Source organism: Anolis sagrei, chromosome 4, assembly GCF_037176765.1.
Source record: "Anolis sagrei isolate rAnoSag1 chromosome 4, rAnoSag1.mat, whole genome shotgun sequence".
NCBI lineage: Eukaryota > Metazoa > Chordata > Lepidosauria > Squamata > Dactyloidae > Anolis > Anolis sagrei.
Genome location: NC_090024.1, coordinates 65,357,562 through 65,380,833, shown reverse-complemented (window position 1 = coordinate 65,380,833; position 23,272 = coordinate 65,357,562). Strand labels below are relative to the sequence as shown.

General features: G+C 36.8%; 1 protein-coding gene across 2 annotated transcripts in view; it reads left to right on the top strand.

Annotated features, from left to right (window-relative positions):
- Positions 1-23,272, top strand: part of PIEZO2 (piezo type mechanosensitive ion channel component 2) — a 280,544-nt gene that overhangs the window by 195,793 nt on the left and 61,479 nt on the right. For both annotated transcript variants that reach the window (XM_067467467.1, XM_067467468.1), the window contains exons 14-22: positions 2,381-2,504; positions 4,398-4,657; positions 7,061-7,209; positions 7,703-7,876; positions 15,973-16,214; positions 18,239-18,399; positions 18,683-18,859; positions 19,567-19,683; positions 21,366-21,566. In XM_067467467.1, the coding sequence (XP_067323568.1) occupies positions 2,381-2,504; positions 4,398-4,657; positions 7,061-7,209; positions 7,703-7,876; positions 15,973-16,214; positions 18,239-18,399; positions 18,683-18,859; positions 19,567-19,683; positions 21,366-21,566 (1,605 nt within the window). The remainder of the gene's footprint in view (positions 1-2,380; positions 2,505-4,397; positions 4,658-7,060; positions 7,210-7,702; positions 7,877-15,972; positions 16,215-18,238; positions 18,400-18,682; positions 18,860-19,566; positions 19,684-21,365; positions 21,567-23,272) is intronic.

Sequence of the window (23,272 nt, the reverse complement as noted above, 5' to 3'; positions counted from 1 at the left end):
ATGCTTTTGAGCTGTGGTGTTGGAGGAAAGTGCTGAGAGTGCCTTGGACTGCAAGAAGATCCAACCAGTCCATCCTCCAGGAAATAAAGCCCGACTGCTCACTGGAGGGAAAGATACTAGAGACAAAGTTGAAGTACTTTGGCCACATCATGAGGAGACAGGAAAGCCTAGAGAAGACAATTATGCTGGGGAAAGTGGAAGGCAAAAGGAAGAGGGGCCGACCAAGGGCAAGATGGATGGATGGCATCCTTGAAGTGACTGGACTGACCTTGAGGGAGCTGGGGGTGGTAACGGCTGACAGGGAGCTCTGGCGTGGGCTGGTCCATGAGGTCACGAAGAGTCGGAGACGACTGAACGAATGAACAACAACAAGGCAAACCAAGCCTGAAATCTCAATAGAAGTGAAGATGGCTAAACTGAGGCTGTTGTACTTTGGATATATTATTTATTTACTTTATTTATTTACTTTATTTCTATACTGCTTTTCTCAGCCCTCAGGCGACTCAAAGCGGTGAACAACATCAGTACAAAATATCACAAAACAAGTATAGGGCAATTAAAAACAATTATCACATAAATAATTAACATCAGTATAACAATCATTAGCGCCTCAACAGTAAAATCAGAATCCAGTCTCGTCATCCATTATTCTGTATTCCTATGTTCAATTACACTGTTTAATCAAATGCTTGTTCGAACAGCCAGGTCTTCACTTTTCTCCGAAACGCCAGCAGGGAGGAGGCCAATCTGATTTCTGCAGGCAGGGCGTTCCACAGCCGAGGGGCCACCACTGAGAAAGCCCTGTCTCTCGTCCCCGCCAAGCGCGCCTGTGATGCAGGCGGGACCGAGAGCAGGGCCTCCCCAGATGATCTTAGTGTCCTAGTTGGTTCATAGGAGGAGATGCGTTCGGAGAGGTAAGTAGGGCCAGAACCGTTTAGGGCTTTATAGGCTAAAGCCAGCACTTTGAATTGTGCCCGGTAGCAAACTGGTAGCCAGTGGAGCTGGTGCAACAGAGCAGTAGTATGCTCCCTGAGTGCCGCTCCTGTTAGCAACCTGGCTGCCGAGTGCTGGACCATTTGAAGCTTCTGAGCAGTCTTCAAAGGCAACCCCACGTAGAGAGCGTTGCAGTAGTCTATGCGGGATGTAACCAGAGCGTGGCCTACCGTGGCCAAGTCAGACTTCCTAGGGTATGGGTGCAGCTGGCGCACAAGTTTTAACTGTGCGAATGCTCCCCTGGTCACCGCTGAAACCTGGGGTTCCAGGCTCAGCGACGAGTCCAAGATCACACCCAAGCTGCGAACCTGCATCTTCACGGGGAGTGTAACCCCGTCCAACACAGGCTGTAACCCTATACCCTGTTCGGCCTTACAACTGACCAGGAGTACCTCTGTCTTGTCTGGATTCAATTTCAATTTGTTAGCCCTCATCCAGACCGTTACAGCAGCCAAGCACTGGTTCAGGACCTGAACAGCCTCTTTAGTAGCAGGTGGAAAGGAGTGACAGAGTGATATATTATGAGATGACATAATCCATTGGAAATTACCATAATACTTGCTAAAGTGAAAAGCAGTAAGAAAAGAGACTGTTCTGCAGGTAGATTGATATCTGTAGTCAAGGAAGCCACAGCTGCTCTGAGTTTGCAGGAGCTGAGCAAAGCAGTGGATGACTGGACTTTTGTTATTTAATGGGAAATAACAGTATCAACAACAATTCTTCCTTTTGAAAAGGTGACTCTTTGGCTGCCCATTATATTTACTTTCTGAGGATCCACAATAGTACTGTACTGTACTGAGAAGAATGATATATAGTCATTTAATATCTTAGGTGCTTGCCTCTCCAGTTGTCATCTAAACTTTATAAATATTTTTCATTTTCTGTTAAAAAAACTGGGAATTAAAAGTTGCTAAAAGAAGAATGGCCCATGAATATGATATGCATTGTAGGCAGCAAGGAGAAACAGATCCACTAAAAGCCTACAAACAGGGCTAGACAGCAACTGCCATGTTCTATGATTTCACCACAAACAGAATTCAATTGCACATTCCTTCTGAAACTGAAGGTCCTGTTTAGTCATCACGACTAGTTGTTGTTGATTATATTATTATCTGTGAATTTATCTAAGCCATCTGAGATCACCAGCATCACTTATGAAAGGGAATTTAATCATTGCTCCCACCTGTAGCATGTCAATGTCATTTTAGTCTATTGTGAATCTACTACCTCTAAGTATTATGATTCAACTTCATTCTAAGTATCATGGTTTGACTTCACCTCGAGTTCTTTCTATACCACCCATAATATGTATACTCTGGATGATAAAATCAAATAGTATATTTGTTACTTTGACTTTTTTCTGATTTGTTTCAATTTCGTTTTGTAGATCCTGTTTGCAATTACTTTCTGGCTACTGCTTCGACAGCATCTTACTGAGCAGAAAGCTTTGCGGTTAAAGGAAGCTGTCTTATCAGAAGTCAAAGTTGAAGAGGAAGGCAGTGAAGAAAAGGGTAAATAAATGATTCAATTTAATTCTGTGCCCTCCTCCAAATTTCTTGTTGGCAAGTTTGCAAAATGTATGTTGGACAGAACCATCATTGAATAGATGTACAAATGAGTGATTGATAGGCTGGTACCTAAAGAGTGCTCATAAATAATTCCTTATTAGCCTAAAGAGAGAAGTTATATTTGTTTGCTTTGCTTTGTTTAATTTATATGCTGCCTTTTGTCCAGCATAGGGTCCATATAGTGCTATTTGTGTAAAACAGATAAAATATCTCCCAAAATTGGAAGAATTATCAGATTAGGAGACAGAAATAGGATTTAAGATCATATTCACAGATTGAGAACGTGATCCATACTAACAAAATAATTTTCAGTAGAGATCATTATAAAATGCCCCCATTTAGGGAGGAAGAATCAGAGGCACAAACTCATTTTGAAATGTGGATTCCGGGACCTGGATCTTCTGGGAGTTGTGCACAGTCTACGGAAACTGTACATCTGAAATATAACTATTTTGTGTTTATTAATATCCTGATACCATTAACCAGACACCTGCATCACAATCCAAATTATATTTGTAAACAAGATAAGCTGCTGCTTGCAGCTCTTACCCTCAGCCTAATATAGACTACTGCAACCCACTCTACGTGGGGTTGACTTCGAAGGCTGTTCGGAAGCTCCAAATGGTCCAATGGGCGGCAGCCAGGTTGTTAACAGGAGCGCATACAACTCCTCTGTTGCACCCGTTCCATTGGCTGCCAATTTGCTTCCAGGCACAATTCAAAGTGCTGGCTTTAGCCTATAAAGCCCTAAACGGTTTCGGTCCAACTTACCTATCCAAACGTATCTCTCCTTATTAACCATCTAGGATGTGAAGATCTTCTGGGGAGGCCCTGCTCTCGCTCCCACCTTCCTCACAGATGTGCCTGGTAGGGACGAGAGACAGGGCCTTCTCAGCAGTGGCCCCTTGACCGTGGAACACCCTGCCTAGAGAGATAAGATCGGCCCTCTTCCTCCTGACCTTTCGAAGAAAGGTGAAAATCTGGCTTTTCGAGCAGATCTTCCCAAATATGGCATAGTTATATGATATTATGGAATCACTGATGATGCAACTGAACAATGATTTGATATGGAGATGCTTTGATAATGTTTTTAAGGCTTTGCATTGTTTTTATATTTTTATATTGCTGTTAGTGTTTTAATAGTATTTTATGATTATTTTAATTGTTGTAACTGTTCTGGCATTGAATTGTTGCCTATTGTTAACTGCTCCGAGTTGTCCCTAGACTGAGAGGTGCAGTATACAAATGTAGTAAGTAAGTAAATAAATAAATAAATAATAGAAATGTAAAAGCAGCCAAATCAATAAAAAGTAAACCAAATTACAGGCACCAAGTGTACGTATGTTTCCTACAATACACACAACACGTTCACAGTTTAAGTTGATTGACAGTGAGATTTAAAAAAACTCCCAAAGTCAATGAATTAAATCATGGATGAAAGCACAGATGTAAAGGACTTAAGCAATGTGAAGAGAAGACAATTCAGAGAGGTGAGCTAAGTCATAAACTACCATAGAAGGCCAGGTGTGTAGATACAGACTATTGCTGACTTAGAATTACTGTCAAGTTGTTATTTATCTTCTCTTTTCCTTCTTTCTCATAGCAACAGGTTCCCTTAGCTATATATGAAACATCTCTTTTATATCTCTGTTTCTTTACTACTTTAACTTGTAGTGAAGTGATAATGTTGGATGTCAGCTAAACAATATGGTAATATCATGTGGCAGATAACCTATCCAACATCATTGCACTATGCATATACTACTTCTTGTCTCCTTACCATTGGTATAAGACCTGTAAACTATGGTAGAGAGAGCTCATTTTTTTCATTTACAGAAGAGTCTCAAAAAGAGGATGAGGAATCTCCAAAAGAGGAGGAGGAAGAGGAGGTGGAGGAGGCAGAGGTGGAGGAGGAATCTGAAGAGGAAGAGGAAGATGTAATGAAGGTCTTGGGAAATCTAGTGATGGCTATGTTCGTTAAGTACTGGATATATGTCTGTGGAGGAATGTTCTTCTTTGTCAGCTTTGAAGGGAAAATTGTCATGTATAAAATCATCTATATGATGCTCTTCTTGTTCTGTGTAGTCCTATATCAGGTAAGTAATACAAAATTTGATGCTCAAAACATTGTAAATATACAACTAAGATACATGTGTAGTTGTGTCTTACAGGAAGCATAGTTTAGGCTACCAGTGCATTTTGTCAGTGTACTTTGGGAATGAAGAAATTGAGTAGATTCCAGAGCCAATTTTCTTCCACGGGGATCTTCCAAGTTCTGCACAGACCAGCAAAATGGGGGTGGTGGTGGGGATCATAAGTACTTTGAAGCTGAGTTATGATTTGGAAAACTGGACTTTAAAAGAATGTTCAACTGGGCGGAAGATGGAGGGGAGTCAGACTGCGACTTATTTAGAAGTAAATAGGTGTTTATGAAGAGACAATTCCCCAGTTTTTGCAGGATAAAGTTTGTTTGAGTATAAGAAACCCCAGAGATACACTTTTTAAAATAGGATTTTTAGAGCTATAAGTATATACATTAATATATGCAGATAATCTTTCCAAAATGCTTTTTTTCTTGAAATTGATTACTATAACAATGTGCATGGATATCTACAACACTTAAGATTTTCTGAGTATTGTACAATAAACAGTGGACATTTATCTTTGCAACCCTGGTACTTAAGTCTTTTTGCAGTAGTAAAAACATACAGAGTAACCCTCAGATAATTTCCAAATCATAGGAAGGTAATTTTGAAGAATATGTGTTCCTTAACATCTTGTGTTGAACAGTCTGCCAAGCTGTTCATTGTTATTGTACATTTAACAGATGAAATGCTCTGTTTCCAACTAGTTCCTTGTCCAGAAAAGAAACAGCTCTAAGCAAAACATCAGTCTTCATATCACCAGGGGGAGGGGGGAGACACCATATTTTATTGAATGTAAAGTATACTTCTTCCATTTAAGACAGTGGTTCTCAGCCTGTGGGTCCCCAAGTGTTTTGGCCTACAACTCCCAGGAATCCCAACCAGTTTACCAGCAGTTCAGATTTCTGGGAGTTGAAGGCCAAAATATCTGGGGACCCACAGGTTGAGAACCACTGATTTAAGAGGTTTCAAAAGCAGAGTGCACCTTGGGTTTGTCAGTTTGAGGATTTTCTCTTTTTTTTAACTGTCTTATCTCTGAGTGATGAGGAAGCTCCCCAGCCCCAAATGGCTCTGTCGGCCCCCAACATTTTGTCCCCAGCCTCCATCAAACTGCCATTTACCATCTGACTGAGCAAAACACCACTTCCATTTGTTCCCCAATGGGCCCATAGTCTCAGTAAGATAGACTCATATAGACGAGATGGATTCGTCATACTCCTTCCTTCCTCTACAGAAAAGATTGCGCTACAAAGCCACACTGTGCATGGTGAGGAAATTCTAAAAAATAATCTAAGAAAATTATTGCTTAAAAAACAAGGTACGCCTTATATTAAGTGGTGCCTTATAATTTGTGAAATATGCCATATTGAAAAATTTTCAAAGATGGTTAACCAGCTGTTTGAATTTTCCCATAACCTAAATTCAGCCAGTGTTGTACATAATCTTTGTGACTTTGGAACAACTCATACTTCCAAACAGTCTTTTCAGACAACCTCACAAATTGTGCACTTCAGTAATCCAGCTAATAAAGAATCCAAAGCATGGATGACAGTGGAATGTTCTTGTTAGAAAAGAAGCACTGTGGGACCATGTTGACAAATTGAAAATAAGCAAAAATGTTGACAAATTGAAAATAAGCAAAAATCTTCTTTTTGCTTATTGCTGTCATCAATTCACCAAGAACAGTAGCATTCCTTGTTAGGTGACATAGGGTAATAATCATAGGTAGAATATACACTGACCATGTAATGCGGCTTTAAACTGCTACGGCCAGACAACAAACTCCCACAAAAGAGCATGAAAGAAAGCCCTTTATGTGCATCAGTGGTTTGTGTAATGACCATCTGGGCCTCAAACTGGTTCCAGAGTTTCCTATGTAATCGTCTGCATATGCAATACCAGTTTGAAATTGCATTTAATTGTTAGTGCTGATGGGGCCATAGTGTTCCTATATCACACGGCCTTGTATTTCTGGTAACTTATATAGATTCAGCTTCAGTATTGTTTGAACTTAATAAGTCAACCATATTGGTTGAAACCATCTGTGGTGACCGATTTTTTAAAATGTTGTTTAATATTTTATTTAATATCCTTCATTACTCCTAATATGGGATCTACCTTTTTCTCAATTCCAGAAAATAATGGGAGGGGGAAGTGCCCTTAGTAGTTACAGTTTTGTGTTTAACGATTTTATGTACTGCTGGGAAAGCAATAATTGAAAACACTTCAGGGCAACTTGACAAATATATGCATCAGACCTATTGTGAAGACTTCTGAAATAATGTGTGCAATGAACTTAATAAAACTATATCTACAGAAAACCAAATGGTTGAAAATATATTGTTTGATTGTCAGGTGCACTATGAATGGTGGCGTCAAATTCTGAAATATTTTTGGATGTCAGTGGTGGTCTACACTATGCTAGTGCTTGTTCTCATATACACATATCAGTTTAAATCATTCCCGAGACTGTGGAGAAATGCTACAGGGATGAATGATGAACAGTGAGTATTTTCTGTTACTTCAGACTAATGCCTTCATGTAGTAAGCTTGGCAAACTTTGCATATGTAGCTCCACAGAGAGAAACTACAAAGAACGATGACAAGTTGCTTACCAGTTTGCTCTCAGAAATAAGGGTAGAACTTTTCCAAAGTTCTAGAAGCTCCTAAACTGTTATTCTGTGAAGACTTCATAGATATTAATTGTATGTAAATAACCTAGTTTATAATCTTTAATTCTCTGATTATGAATTGTTTTTTCTGGTGTCCTCTGGGCAGGGCATTTACACAGAAAAGCAGATGATTGCCCCCATTTCCATGAGTATCTAAGAAACTATGATTCCCAAAACTGTATCATTCCTTAAAGTTAACCTGTTCATTTCACAACAAGAGTGGATCAATACATACTATTAAGAGTATGTACTGCCAAATGTGAATCATTGTCAAATGCATTTTGAGCAGTTAAATTAGCTGTTTCACCATTGTTTTCTCTTTCAGGCTAAAGGATCTTGGCTTAGAACAGTTTTCCATAGGAGAATTGTTTACCCGCATCTTTATTCCAACCTCCTTCTTACTCGTGTGCATATTGCACCTCCATTATTTCCATGACCGTTTTCTCCAGCTCACCGATTTAAAAGCCATTATCAGTAAACAGGACAGTGCAATTTACAGGTAAAGACAGCAGCAAAAATCCTTATTTTTATTGTGGCTATCTTGGCTAAAGGCACTTTGAATGTCCACGTCTCTCTATCTTTTACAGTCATGCTTCACTGGAGTCTGAACAAAAACTTGAATTTTTAAATCTAGGATGACTCTCAGAGGATTGTATGAGAGTTCACTTAGATATCTTTCATTGTTCAAAACTTTCTTATTGTTAGTATTAAAATATTTTTTTTCTAGATCCTAATGTTTCATTTTACTATAAGACAATAATTATACAAAGATTATTTTAAAATGTCCCAGTATAGCAACAGAGTTCATTTAAATATATACTTGTATGTGTGTGTGTGTGTATAGAGGGAGGGAGAAAGCGCTAATAATACAGGGCAGAGATAAGATTTTAATTGAAATTAATGCTCTGGTATTGAAGTTTCCCATTCACTACAGTACCAATAAAAGTAATGGGAAATGTCTGATTTTTTTAAAAAAAAGAAATAACAAAAAAAAACACTCCCAACAAGTTTTCTAATGACGTATTTAGTGTTATAGTTACAGTACACCCTCCCACCATATATATAGGAAATGCATTTCTGAACTTATGATAGGAAACCATGCATAATATATAGCATGAACTCTTATCAAAATTATCAACTTCCATTAGAGTCATCATGGAGGACCTACAACATTTCTAGAAATGTATCTAGGATGATAGTTTGGTAACTTCAGGTGGAAGCATTTTGTAGATGTGCCTAGAGAACCTACAAAATTCTGAGAGAAAACATATTTTGTCAGATGCAGGTGGATGAAACTGTGGGTACCAGGCTCATAAGTGTTTGGGTTATACTGTATTTTGGACCTACATTTTCTAGTCCAATGGATAAACTAGGAACAAACATGGGTAAAGTATTTGTAAGTGACATTTTCAGCATAGAAAGTGCACATGAAAGAAAGGTTGCAGGTGATACCAGTAGTGAATCTAGGATTCAGATTCATCACCAGAAGGAAAGGGAAACCTGGACACCTTCTTTTAATAATAGAGGAAGCCTCTAGGTATTAACTTGCCAGAATAACTGGTATGACCCACTCCATTTTCACCAATCCTGTTACCATCGAACACGAATGCACTATTTACTTTGGTGTCTAGAGTGCCAAAGAGGTCAGTTTTCTTTCCTGTAGCCTCCTCCTCAGCTTGCTAACACCGGGACATTGTTGGTAGGCATCTAATAGTTTGAAGTGTATTGCTGCGAGTGCCTTGGCTTTTTTGTTTTCTCTCTCACTAATGTGTACTTCAAGACCCTTTTATGCAGAAATCGTTCTGTGACTCACTGAAATTATTCACAGACAGTTGCTACATTATTTTATGCTTTAGAAAAGGAGTGAAAAATTGCACTTGGATCTTTGACCAAAAAGAAACTAAAAAGTTGAATGGAAACATTTCCCCATTTGTATTGAACATATTTGTTTATACTTCATACATTCTCTGTAATAGCTAACAAATTGACATTTGTGATGGAAAATCTAGAGAAATAATATACAATATACAATTTGATAAAATTAATGTTAAACGTCTTATATTTTTTTATCCATGATTGATTCATATACACACACATAATCAAAGATGAATCACATGTGTATTTTGGCATATGATACACTATATGGTTGGGTAGCCATATAGAGTATCTGTACAGTTAATCCAACTACTTTTTCTATATGTTAACAGTTTATTTATTGGACTAAAAAGTTTTAAAGTAGGGAAATCCATTTGTATCAATGAGTGCAAAAAGAAAAATCCAATAATATATCGTATTCAAATGTACTAAGTAAATATAAAGGTATCGTCTTTTCTATCTGCAACTCTTTTCATACTAATAATTTTATGATGCTTACAATATTATATATGGATAGAGCATATTTTAATTTTTTGCCTCCCAAAATGAGCTGAATAGATTTTTATCAACAGCTTTAAATTATGATAAAAAAACAAATGAACTTTTATTGGATTGCAACAGCAGTCTCTTAATAGTTATCAAATGTTCCAATATTTTTCTCCTATTGAAAAAAGGGTTTTATCCTCTACAAAGGTTATTTCTGTTATGCACAAATACAGAGCAGTGCATTAGATCTTCACAGTGCTGTCAAGAGAGTTTCATTTGTCTCATCCAAATTGATAACAACACTTAAACAAAAGTTGGAGGGTAAGATGTGATTACCACATAAACTCTTCAAATAGGGACATTGTTGTGCACTATTTAAATAGGGATGAAGGAGGAATTTGTGGAACAATTTTGTAAAACCATCATGCAAATTAACCCATACAATCTCAGCAACCAAAAATTAATTTGAAACAAGAATCCATAATTATACCAAATGCAGACTAAAATAAATATATATTGAAACAATTATTGCAAATGAGCCAAGAAAGGCCCATAGGACGCTAAAGAAGGGCATTTCCAAGATGTGGTACTACCACGCTGGGTAAGAATCTCATTTAATGTCTCAATTCATATAACTATATCACTGCATTGATGATGACATTTGTATGCAAGTCCTCTCCTTACTACTTCAATCTCCCCCCCCCCCTAAAACTAACCCATTAAATTTTAAGAATGGCTGCCTCAGAGTGATGTCTGAAAGGAATGGCTTTGATAATTATCAAATCTGTTCTGTGACTCTTATATTCTGCAAGAAGCAGAATATTCCAGAACACTCATACTCTGAGCTGTAGATTTTTGTAAAATTCAAACCTTTCAGATAGGTTGAACAATGTTTAGGTGGTATATTAAAATCTACAGATTTGGACAAAATGTCTGTTTGATGTTACCTTGCTCCTCCAGAATATCTAAACAGAAGTCTTGAATAATTTGAGTATATTACATCTTTATCAAGTAAGAAATAGGAATTACGTTTTACATGTTGTTGGGCAGTAAATCCAACTAATTCTGATACCAGTAATGTCATAGTTTGCTCTTGCACTTACCTTGTAGTTATGTTAGGCCCAAAGATTTGTAAACAATTCTTGCTTAGCAATCTAACAATGCAGTGGTAACCTATCTGCTTACTAGTGCTTCTTATTGCATGCCTTGCAAAGAGCATTTAATGACCTTATTTCATTGTGTGTGTTTCTTCTGGAAAGATAACTATATACTTGATTAACACTACTCTTCTCTCTCTCTCTCTCCTAATTTTTCTCCTGCTATCTCATGCATTCTTGCACTTTCATCTCTCTCTCACAAAAGCCATGCCAAAGTCAATGGCCGTGTTTATCTAATAATCAATAGGTGGGTATTTTAATGCTCTTTTCCTTTTCTGTCAACAGTATACCTTTTGCTGCTTGCTATATTTTCAGTCTGTGAAATCCATTATTTCTGTCATGGTCCCAACATGTATGTTAGATGTCTGTATCTATGTTGGGGGGGGGGGGTGGATTTTAATATTCACAATGGATGCTACAACTTCATACAGCACTGAAAAGGACACCATAATCACATTTGATGTGATACAATCTGATGTGAAAATGTAATTAGTATAATATATTATCTATAAAAGGTCTACCATATTTATGTTAACCACTGACTCCACATCTGTAATGAGCTGTAAGGATCTGCTACTATGATATTTAAAAAGTGGAACTTTTACACATTTTCCACACAATCTCCAAACGCACCTTCTGTCTACTATAAGTGACATGTGCAAAACATCCATATCATAATATGTGTGCATCCCTGTACATACAGAAACATCCTTTTCCTCTTTTTTAATAAGCATTTTACCCAAGGTCAAGTGGTTTAATAAACATACAACAACCCTTAATAGAAAACCAAGGACTTCACACAGCAAGATTCAGTGTTGTAGAAGTGACTTCTGCAGTTTCTAGATTTCTCCAATCTAAATTTCACAATCATGTGAAGAACATTTCAGAGTCTTCTATAGCACTTCTCCAGAATTATTAAGGCACTTTTTACTAAAGCTATCCACATAATTTAACTGAATGATCAAGCAAGAGTGACTTGACTTGTAATAATCTGGATCAGACTTGGGATCCATTTACACTGCAGAATTATGGAAAGATCCTGTGGATTTGCAGTGTAGGGAGGGACATTTAGAATTTGTATCCAAAGCACTATAGTTCCTCACTAAATTACAAACCCCAGAATTCCATAGGATTGAACTATGACAATTGAAGTAGAACTATGGCACTACAACTGTACCATTGTGACAAATTAAACTGAATGGGACCCTGGATAAATTGTACTTGACCTGTTTGGTTCCAAAGTGGTTCAGCCTTCTCAGAAGTGATACATAACTATTAAGAGACCTTTGGATAATTAATGATTAAATTTAAGATTAAAACTAAAGCATAGACTGAAAGCAAAATAAGTCAGACAGGCTCTTGATAACACAGGCCAGGTCTGAGTAAGAGGCTACTTGTATCAGTAAGGAGGTGGCTGCTGAGTGAATATTTATATCAAGTATCAAGGTGAGAAACTTCTGGACTTACATACATTGTTGGACTGTAATCTTCAACTTCCTTAACCAAAATTATGAATGCTGTTAGATGGTAAGAACAGCAATCCAACAAAATCTGGAGACCACAACTTTCCCATCTCTATCTTACATAGCCTTTCACGCTCACTGTTCTCCCCATATTCAGGTTTCTTATTGGAATTCAAGTGAAATAAACTAGTTCAGTATATGCCCCTTGTATTGAAAAGAATTGACACACGAGGTGTTCTGGGGAGGGAGGGGAAGATTGTGATTCTTTTATGGGATATTCCTCAGAAACTTTGGTGCCTAGGGATCATGGCTCAAGGTTTAAGGTTTAGGCAGTTCTGGATTAAAATTATTCCTTGTTGCTGGACTCTTAAATAAAAGTCCAGCAAAAGTTACTGAATTCTTGCTGTTTCAAAAGTTAAAGCTAGGAATATCAGAAAATACATTCAGTGAATTAGTACAATCCAGCTACAAGTGATTGCATCAGACTATGAAGGAAATAATATCCACTAATAATATAAAAATATATTCATGCATTATTTAATCCCTGACTCCTTATTGTGCACTGCCTAGTTGTTTGCTTGATTCTACATGTGCTACTACACAGTCATATTATTCTGTGATGGTAGAATTAAAAAAAACATGTCTGTGTTATTCTGGATCTGTGTGCTGAAAGAGGCTTTGAGACTAACAAAGAGAAAGCATTAGTTTTCCTAGACTTAACACTACTTTGTTAAGTCTATGAAAGTGTCAGTGATGGTTTAGAAAGTAAATCATCCATAAATCTTACCTCTCTCAGTTCCCCCCTTCGCAACCCAGGAAACACAATCTGTTCTCTGAACATGCGGCAACTTTGCTCAAGTTGTACTTAATGCTACACAACTCTGTTTCCTGGATCTCCAGGCAATCATGCTCCCAGCGAACTTGATCACTAAGCCTGTGAGTGATTTCTTGCCCTTTTCAGTGGCAAAGGAGCTGTCATCAAAACACTCCATCTTTTCCTCACTTCCACCTAACACTGGTAACAAAGATCTGCATAGTAAAAGCAATAGTATTCCTCATAGTCATCTACGGATGTGAGAACTGGACCATAGGGAAGGCTGAGGGAAGGAAGATAGATGCTTTTGAACTGTGGTGCTGGAGGAAAGTTCTGAGAGTGCCTTGGACAGCAAGAAGATCCAACCAGTCCATACTTCAAGAAATAAAGCCCGACTTCTCATTGGAGGGAAGAATAGTAGAGGCCAAGATGAAATACTTTGGCCACATCATGAGAAGAAAGGAAAGCTCAGAGAAGACAATTATGTTGGGGAAAATGAAAGGAAAAAGGAAGAGGGGCCGACCAAGGGCAAGATGGATGTATGGTATCCTTGAAGTGACTGGATTGACATCGAAGGAGCTGGGGGTGGTGACGGTTGACAGGGAGCTCTAGCATGGACTGGTCCATGAAGTCACGAAGAGTCAGAAACGACGGAACAATAACAAACCTAATGTTAAATACAAATCACTGGTTCCTTTAAAATGTCTGATTACTCTCCTCAGTGCAATCCAATGGTTCTGGATTTTGCTATGCTTCTGCTTGGTAAGCCAACAGAAAAGCTGGTGTCGGGCCTCGTGTAATTTGCTATGTACATCAAGTTGCTAATCCTTGAATGATAAATATCTGGCCTATCAAACATCTCTTTAGATTCCAAGTTCAAAAAAATCAACTTTCATGGGTGTTAAAACTGTTTTGGCATTAGTCAAACCACACTTCTCCACTATCTGTTCTATCTTTTTTTCTGGTTTAAGTATTCTGATCTTTTGACTTCTAAGTCTATGTAGTCTTTCAAACATCCCAAGTCTTTTACTCTGAACTTGGCTTCCAATTTTTTTGTACCTTTGCAATCTGATCTGATTGTTTTGAAATTAAACACAAATCATCAACATAAATGAGAAATACAATCCACCCATTCCCAGTACCTTTTGTATATACCCAAGTGTCAGCAATATTTCTCTTGAATTCCAGCCTGCACACTTTTTCTTCATGCACACACAGGTTCCAGCATCTGGCTAACTGCTTCAAGCCATAAAAAGCCCTTTTCAGCTTATAAACTTTGTTTCTAAACCATCACTAACAGAAAGCTTATGCTATCAACTTTTCTCTCTCAATTATTCACTAAAGTTCTACAAGATCCCTTTGCATATTTATTATTCTAGATGTTGTTATGATCTTTAAACATCTTTAAAATGTTAGAGCACTCCAACAGTTCCCTAAGGCTGGATCTATACTGCCCTATATCTCAGGGTCTGATTCCAGATTGCTTTGAGCTGGATTATATGAATCTCTGCTGCCATATAATCTGGGATAGTCAGATAATCTGGGATCAGATCCTGAGATATGGGGCAGTGTAGAAGGGGCCTGACTCATGCAATATAGTATTGGGTGCACAACAATGCAACACATCTAATCACATATTTTATGGTAGAAGAATTTATAGCAGAGGTGAATCTGCAGCTTTCATGTTCCAGCATAAACTTTATTTTAGCAATAGAAAGAAATCGTGAAACAGTGTGATCTCATGGCAGTTTTATTTGTCATTATTGTAAACAGAATGAAAAGTAAAATGCTTTTCTGAGTGTCATGAAACCCTTAAACTGGACAAGTGAGCCTTTTTCTTGCAGGAGAGAGTAATTTGATAACATAATGAAGTTCTAATTGCCAGCATTGGCCTCTAAAATACATTTATTATACTTCCATTTTATACATAAAAATAAACAGCTTGTATCCTAGCTTCAACTCATTGTAATGCATTTTGCTATGGAATTTTTGAAACCGTAGCTGAGATAATGTGGACAGTTCTTACAAGGTCAGATAATACCTTTTTTAAAAGTATTAACAGAATTTTTGCTTGTATGAGCTTCTTAATTAGCAACTGAAAAACTACATATTAATCTAGCATGTTGATTTTTGCATTATAAAAAATGACAAAATATGCAGAGTACAAATTAAGTAAGTTCTTTCAGAGACTTTTCACTTACATAAATTAGGAATGATAAACTAAAATTTCCTTTACAACTGTAGCATAATCACTTTCTATCTTAATTACCCGTATTAATGTAAGGATGGCATGCTCCTTTCATCTAAAGGTTGCCATTGATGGATTGAGAGAATGCTAGTGCATTATATAGCATGATATCTTATTTCTATTATCCTTTTATAACCCCTCTGTTCTCATTTCCCTTTTTTCTTTCTGTTTCAAATACTTTGAGCAGCATCAAGAAAAAATTACCAATCCGCCAAAATGAGTAAGTCCCCAAATGAAGTCATGAAATACTTGCTGCTACAACATGTCATTTCATGCTTCGGCATCTTAAACTCTGACTGCTTTTCCCCTCTTAGGGGAAGTGTCAAGTTTAGGTGGCAATATCACTGATTACTAGTAACACGAGTAACTAGCAACACAGTGACAATTGCTACTGCAGTGTGATCCCGTGTAGAGTTTTACTTTTGTAAACAATGTTTTATCCATTTAATCATGCAATTCTTGTTTGTTTTACTATACATAGCAAAGAAGAGAGCTTGTTTGCAATATTGGAAGTGCATAATTTGTTGACATGCCAATTTTGTCTATCAACAGACTGGTGCATCAAGATGGAAGCTTGCCTGATATCACAATGATGACTTTACATGCCAGTATTGAAAAGGAAGAAGAAAAGATATTGCAAGATCAGGAAAAGCTGTCACAAGAACAGGAAAACAGTGTAATGATTAGGGAAGATAGCGAACATGAGAAAGAGGAAAATGAAAATGAAAAAGAAGAGGAAGAAGGAGATGAAGAAGAATATGATGAAGATGAATCAGAGACAGAAGAAACATCTGGTAACCTCTGAGGAGATTCTAACCTTTGTCTGTCTAGTTTATTTGTTGATGTTGGTGGCTATCTTAGATTAGAAGAGATCTATCTTGAATACTTTATGTACCTCCCTATCATTTCTTGGAATGTTTTCCAGTACAGTCTATCTTCAGGTTTGTTCTTAAGTTGAGTTTGTATGTAGTTTGGAACAGGTACATTTTCAGTGTAATTCCAGTCCAAAAAAAAAAAACACATAAGGATGACATGTTTGGCTAACATAGGGGTTAACACCGCTGTAACATTTGTTGTGCTGTCTGTGCCCCTGTTCAGAAGATTTCACCTCATTTTCTGTCCCTATGACAATTGGATTGTGAAAATTTTGGGGGTATTGTGAAAATAAGAATTGGTTCAATGGAAACACTTTTTCCCCATGATAACTCTTACATGAGTGACTTTCCCTTCCTAGGGATAAATTTGCTCTCACTTCCTGCTGTCTCATCCTTATTTGTAATGGTCATATGTCAGTAATATGTAACTTGATGGCTGCCTGTATAATCTAGCTTGAGTAAATAGATGTTTATTAATTATTCATGTAGCAACAGGTCTTAAGATAAAAAAAACTTTTCGTGTTTTTATTGTGATTTAACACTTACTACCAGTGGCAAAAAGTTAACACAAGCAAGGTAAATTACTCTAATTGCACAAGAGACCAGTTATAGAGCCAATTCTCAAATTACGTATTGTTTCGATTTTACATTATAGCATATAATGTGTATACAGTTAGCCCTCTACATTTGTAGGGCTTGGGGTGGAAGACTTGCATAATTGTGGGAAATCTGAAAATAATTCCAAGACCCTCTTGGCAGTGGTGAAGGGCCAGCGACAAAAAACGAGGCACTGATTGTGGTCTTTGGGGAACTCACTCTACCTTCCTGGCTCTTTCTCTGCCCACTTTCACTCCCTGCTTCTTCCTTCCACAACCAAGACACATATACATGTGCCAGATACAGCAGGAGAGAAGCAGTCTAGGAGTGTGCCTGGAGCATAATGTGGGTAGTTATGATGCTGAGAAAAGAGTCTCTTCCCTTCCCTTTTTACTAGCTGTCACCTCTGCTTTAATCTGGGGACCTTGTTCACCATCCCTATTTCTCTTCTGCAAGCGGTGTGCAACATGAAAGCACAGGGTGCAGCAGAGAGGAGTTGGGGAAAGCAATAGGCAGGAAGGCAACAATGAGCACCTGCAATTGTACAAATCTTCTGGAGATTGAAGAGTAGCAGTTGGCATGGTGGTAAAAGTTGTGATATTAGCAAGTACCAGGCTCCTTCTTGGTGATAGAGCATACTTTCCCTTTGTACATTAAGAGGATTCTAAGTAGCCTTTTTTTATTTAAAAAAATCCACATTTTGTTAACTTTTGTGTACTTTACTTTTAATTTGGATTGTTCTCAGGTGCCGATATTGAATATATGTCTTATTTTGGGATGTATGTGGGTTTTTTTTAAGTAAGCTATTTCATTAGGCTTGCAGCTCTGAAAAGGTTATAAATCAATTAGATAAAAAATATGTCTCTCATTGGTATTTTTTCTCATGCTATTTCCTTACTTTTTACTCATTGAGCTTACATTTATTATACTTCGATTTCCTCGCACATTCTCAAAGCATTTTACTAGATAATCGTAAAAACTGTTATTTATTAAAACTGGAACTTCTAATGAGCGATTTGTGTCTGTTAAGTATTTATAGTCAAATGAAACATAGAGATGGAAGAGCTAATAATACTTTGAATTTTGCTCAATGTCTAATTTTCTTTATCAAACACACTTGATTTAATATAATTGATGATAAATGTATTTAAAAAGAGAAATCTATAAATGGCTTTAATCTGAATTACATTTTGTCTGTATAGCTTTTCAAATTTTAACAGCTTAGATGATTTTAAAATCTCTATTTTAGAAAGAAATATTTTCTATATATAAAATCTACTCCTTTAGCTATGTCTCTTAACTGAAGATATAAGGAATGGTTCATAATTGTGTTTAACTTTTTTCAGATTTAAGGAACAAATGGCATTTAGTAATTGACCGCCTCACTGTACTTTTCTTGAAATTCCTGGAATGCTTTCATAAGTTGCAAGTCTTTGTGTGGTGGATTTTGGAGTTACACATTATCAAAATTGTTTCATCATATATTATCTGGGTCACAGTTAAAGAGGTAAATGGATAATAGTCATTCAAGTGGTTTTCTTTTTCTTTTCCTGTCAATGTTATGGCAGAATGCTGACAATTTATATATTTCACATCAGATACATCTAATAATTTCTATGATCAATTTTAGTTTGAAGCCTTCAGGCATTATTTTAAAAACTCAAACACAGTGAAAGGATATCCTTTGAAAATGTCAAACTAAAAACTTGTTGCACATATAATTAAATCATGTACTATCGCTTAAAGAATATAAATCGTTCAGCATATTATCTCTTTTCCATTGGCTACAGGTTTCTTTACTTAACTATGCATTTTTAATAGCCTGGGCTTTTGCTTTGCCATATTCTCAGTTCCGCCCATTGGCTTCTAGTGTCTGCACGGTTTGGACCTGTGTGATTATCATCTGCAAAATGTTGTACCAACTTGAATCTATTAATACTGCAAACTTTTCTGTCAACTGCACAATGGTAAGTAGTAGTTAGCTAGAAGGTTTGTTTTAAAAAGCAAATTCAAGTAGTTTTGAAGACATTTTCAAATAGGTAGATGTCATAAGTTATGGATAGAAATGATTGAAAAGTCAGGAAATGGCTCATCAGATAGAAGAGCTGGTAGATCTCAGCTCTCCTGTTCAATCAGCCATTTCCTGGCATGCTTTTTTCACAACTCTGTTGAGATACTAGCTATTCCCTCCTTCCCTCTGTTTTATAATAAAGTCAAAACCTGAAGAATGACAATGTTTTTTCTTCTTCTTTTCCTTCCATTGTTGCTTTTGACCAAATTAAATCCTGCCTGCAAATCCAACTTCCTTCCTGTTCTTAAACATTCTTCCATCACATCATTGTCTTTGAAACTATTTTTTTCCAAATCTCTACTGAATACTTTTCCGTTTGGTAACATCTGTTGTTAAATTTTTGCTTGTTTTTGGCCTGATGACACCTAAGAGTGCTGAAAAAAGCAATAACTGTACCCAGGTCTTTTCAGGTGATTGATTTGTTGGGGACATTGTTTGGTGCTTTTCATAACCAACTGAAAATGTTTACTCCGTATTGTTAGTGGAAAGTGCCTTGAAAAGCTCTGTGAATGAAAAGTTCTTTATATGTTTTGTTATGTGTACAGTCTAGCTCTTATTCAACAAAGAAGTCAAAATTAAAATTCTGTTTTTGTTTCATTTTAGCCTAATACAACTATAAAGCAAGAGATCCTCAGTGAATCACTTCTCTACCGAAAGCCCATTGATCCAACTGAGTGGGTTGGGTTAAAAAAATCTTATCCTTTGCTTGTATACTTGAGGGTAATTATTATTATGTTGTTGTCTTTTGTGATCAAAATGTTCTGTTCTTGCCTTTTACTAATGAATACTTACAATGGAATTTGAGCATTGTTGGGCACATAGAATTTGGCTGACATTGTCCCCAAAAGATTAGTAATGTGTGTGTGTGTGTGGGGGGGGGGGCATAAACATTATGAAGAATGAAGGGGGGGGTGTGGCATACCAGGACAGGTGGTAGAACTGAATTTTCCCCCTCTCTCTCCTCCTTCTAATAGACTACCCTGTCCTTTGGACAATGTTGCTTACTCTGCTGTTTATGTTCTTGGTCAACAGTAAATTCACAATATTTCCCTATAGTGAATCACTTTGAATAATGATGCATCTTAGTGTCATTCCACAGACATTTTTCTAAGAGATAGCAGCTCCCACAGGAGGTTGTGTGTAATGACTGCCAAAATACATTTGTAAGCTTATAAGCAGGAACGGTCTGGTTTCACTGATCTTTCATAAGCGATTCTGAGAGCTTTGGTCTGCTAGAGTGCTATAAACACAATTCAAAGAAAATAAAAATAAATAAAACCAATGCTGATATCACTTGTCCTAGTCAGCCTACACCTGGCCATAAATATGTAGAGTTTCCCTTATCCCTGAAAGGAATCCCCCAAATTCTACTCCACATTTATGTCCCAAAATTAAGCTGTAAATTTGTGGGCACCTTTTTGGGACTTGGCAGTAATAAGAACCTAAAGGATACAATTAAAAAATTGTTTTGTTTTCTATCAAATGTAGATCCCTTTTTCTTCTTTCCATGGTTGTTCCCTTTCAATTGCTAAATGAGATTATTATTATTATTACAAAGAGTGTGTATCTTAGGAGAAAACAAGCTGAGTGCTTTCTTGCCCTGATGTATTTGCACTTCATTGAAAAGTCATTACCTGTCACTTCCTATTTTTTAAAGTCTCTGTGGCTCTAAAATAGCTTAGGTGAACAAAGATATGGTGAAAATATCCCCACATATCTTAGAGGGCAACTTTTTAATATCAAATTTTGACCAAAAATGGTATAAAACTGGCCCTTGGGCCACATATAGCTCATGGACTACACTTTGCCAATCCCTGATTAAGACCCCTTCCACACAGCTTACTAAAATCCCACATTATCTGCTTTGAACTGGATTATATGGCAGAATATATACACAGCCCTATATCCCAGAATATCAAGGCAGAAAATCCCACAATATCTGCTTTGAACTGGATTATCTGAGTCCACACTGAGATAATGTGGGATTTCCTGCCTTGATATTCTGGGATATAAAGCTGTGTAGAAGAGCCCTTTGATAATGTAGAATTTTCTGTCTTGATATTCTGGGATATAGGGCTGTGTGGAAGGGCCCTGAGAGTAACAAACATGTTTTTACAAGACAACTGGGAGCCCTTTTAAATTAAGAGTGATAGGTTAAAATGAGTTTAGGGGATTTTTTTCACTTAAAAGCCCTGAGCATCTTTATTCAGCAAAGACAAAATAAATGGAACCTCTAGTCTGAAGTCATGGTCCCTATGATTAAACACAGGATTTGATTTCAAAGAGCATAAGAAAATGTCATAGCACAATAAATTGTGAACGTTCCCCCCCCCCCCCCCCCAAAAAATGCTTGTTTTCAATAAAATATCAGTCGTTTCCATGTTGTTCTTCTTCTCTTGTAGAATAACTTGCTGATGCTGGCAATTCTGGCCTTTGAAGTTACTATTTATAGGCATCAGGAATACTACAGATGTCGAAACAATCTCACTGCACCTGATACCAAAACCATTTTTCATGATATTACTAGATTACATTTGGACGATGGAGTAATTAGCTGTCTTAAGTACTTCATAAACTACTTCTTCTACAAGTTTGGTTTGGAGGTAAATTCAGAGCCGACATGATTGAAACTTTGTTTGTGTTTTTAAGTACATTACAACCGTATCCTCGGTTCGCTTCTGATACGATAAATAAACAAAAAAAATGATTGAAACAATAATTTTCATGGTGTCTCCATATTGCCTGTGCTTTTTTGTTGTTGTTATATATTTATATTAGGATTTACAGTTTGTCCTCCCTATCCACAGATTCTGTATGAATTAATTCGACTGTAGCTTGAAAATTTCCAAAAGAAATCGAAAAAGCAAACCTTGATTTTGCCCTTTTGTTTAAGTGACAACAATTTACTTTGGATTTTTATATAATAGAACTTGAACTTCCATGGATCTATGAAAGGTTTTAAAGAATTTGTCTTCTTTTAATGTATGCAATAGCCTTCTAAACTATCTGTTAATGTTTACATTTTTTTAAAAAAATGATAATATTTTATAATACATCATTCTGAGATCTTCAGATACAAAGTAAGATAGAAATATTTAAATAAATAGAGAAGACTTGAAATCAAATGAGCCTGAATGAATTTAAAATCTTGAGAAAATAAAAGGTTCCTTGCCTAGTACCAAATCCTGGAAAGTAAATGTCATATGAGAATCCTGGGGAGAGTCTCACAATTGGAACATCACAACAGAGCAGGCTCTTTTCCTTGTAATCACTTTCTGTACTTCAGATGGTGGGAAAACAAGAAAATAGAATAGGATAATGATCTTACAGTATAGAAAGATACACATGGAGAAAAGTGGTACCCTGGTCCCAAGCCAAAAGGGGCTTTGAGAGGTCAAAATCATCCATTTGGATTGAACCCAAGAATGAGTAGGAGCCATTTGATTGAGCAGCAGATGACAAAGCACCAGTGTGATATGATCAAAATGTCTGGTCCAAGTTAGCAATTTCCTGCCATTAAGATGCTTCTCTAGACATTGGGCAGTAAACTGTTTTGTTTTGCTCTTAGACTGCAGTGTTTGCAATAATATCAGCAGCATTGGCAATTCTACCTAATTTTTTTTCTTTAGCATTTTAATTAATTTATTTTAAAACTCTCATTCTGTTACATTTTAACTCTTAACAACTCTGGTGTGGTTTAATAGCATGCTATCTTGTTTGTTGGTGTTTTCTGGATCATCTTTTTAAAAATAGTTAACATTCATTACGGAAGCTTTTTAAATGCATACATATACTATCATATATGATAGTGGGAGAAGCACTAAGGTCAAAAAACGTGTCGATAGCTGTATTGGAAGTACTGCCCCCTCCTCATTACCAGCCATTCATTACATTTGCAAATGTTGTGTCAGTAGCCTTCTTCTTCTTTTTATAAATAGGTTTGTAACTATCTTTGTGACTAAAGGGGTAATCAAGACCAAGAAATTATACATTGGTGGAGTAAAATAGCTCAGTGTCTATCCAGTAAAACTTACAAATATTTGTCATATTATTGGATGTTTACCCTGCCAAATCATCCAGTTTGCCTGCAGTAGGAATCCATGGGGTAGCAGGAAATGGAAATCTACATGGATATAAGCCACAGAGTGGTTTCTCCCTGTGCTAGGGCAGGTGCTCTTTCTAAAAATCATCCCGGTTACAACACCTTGAGGCACAATAAGAAAGGTGTGCTTACAGGCCTTGTTCACCTCAAAACAATATTTGACCCAATACCCAAACTGCCATAAGAAATCTGCTTCCCATTAAAGCT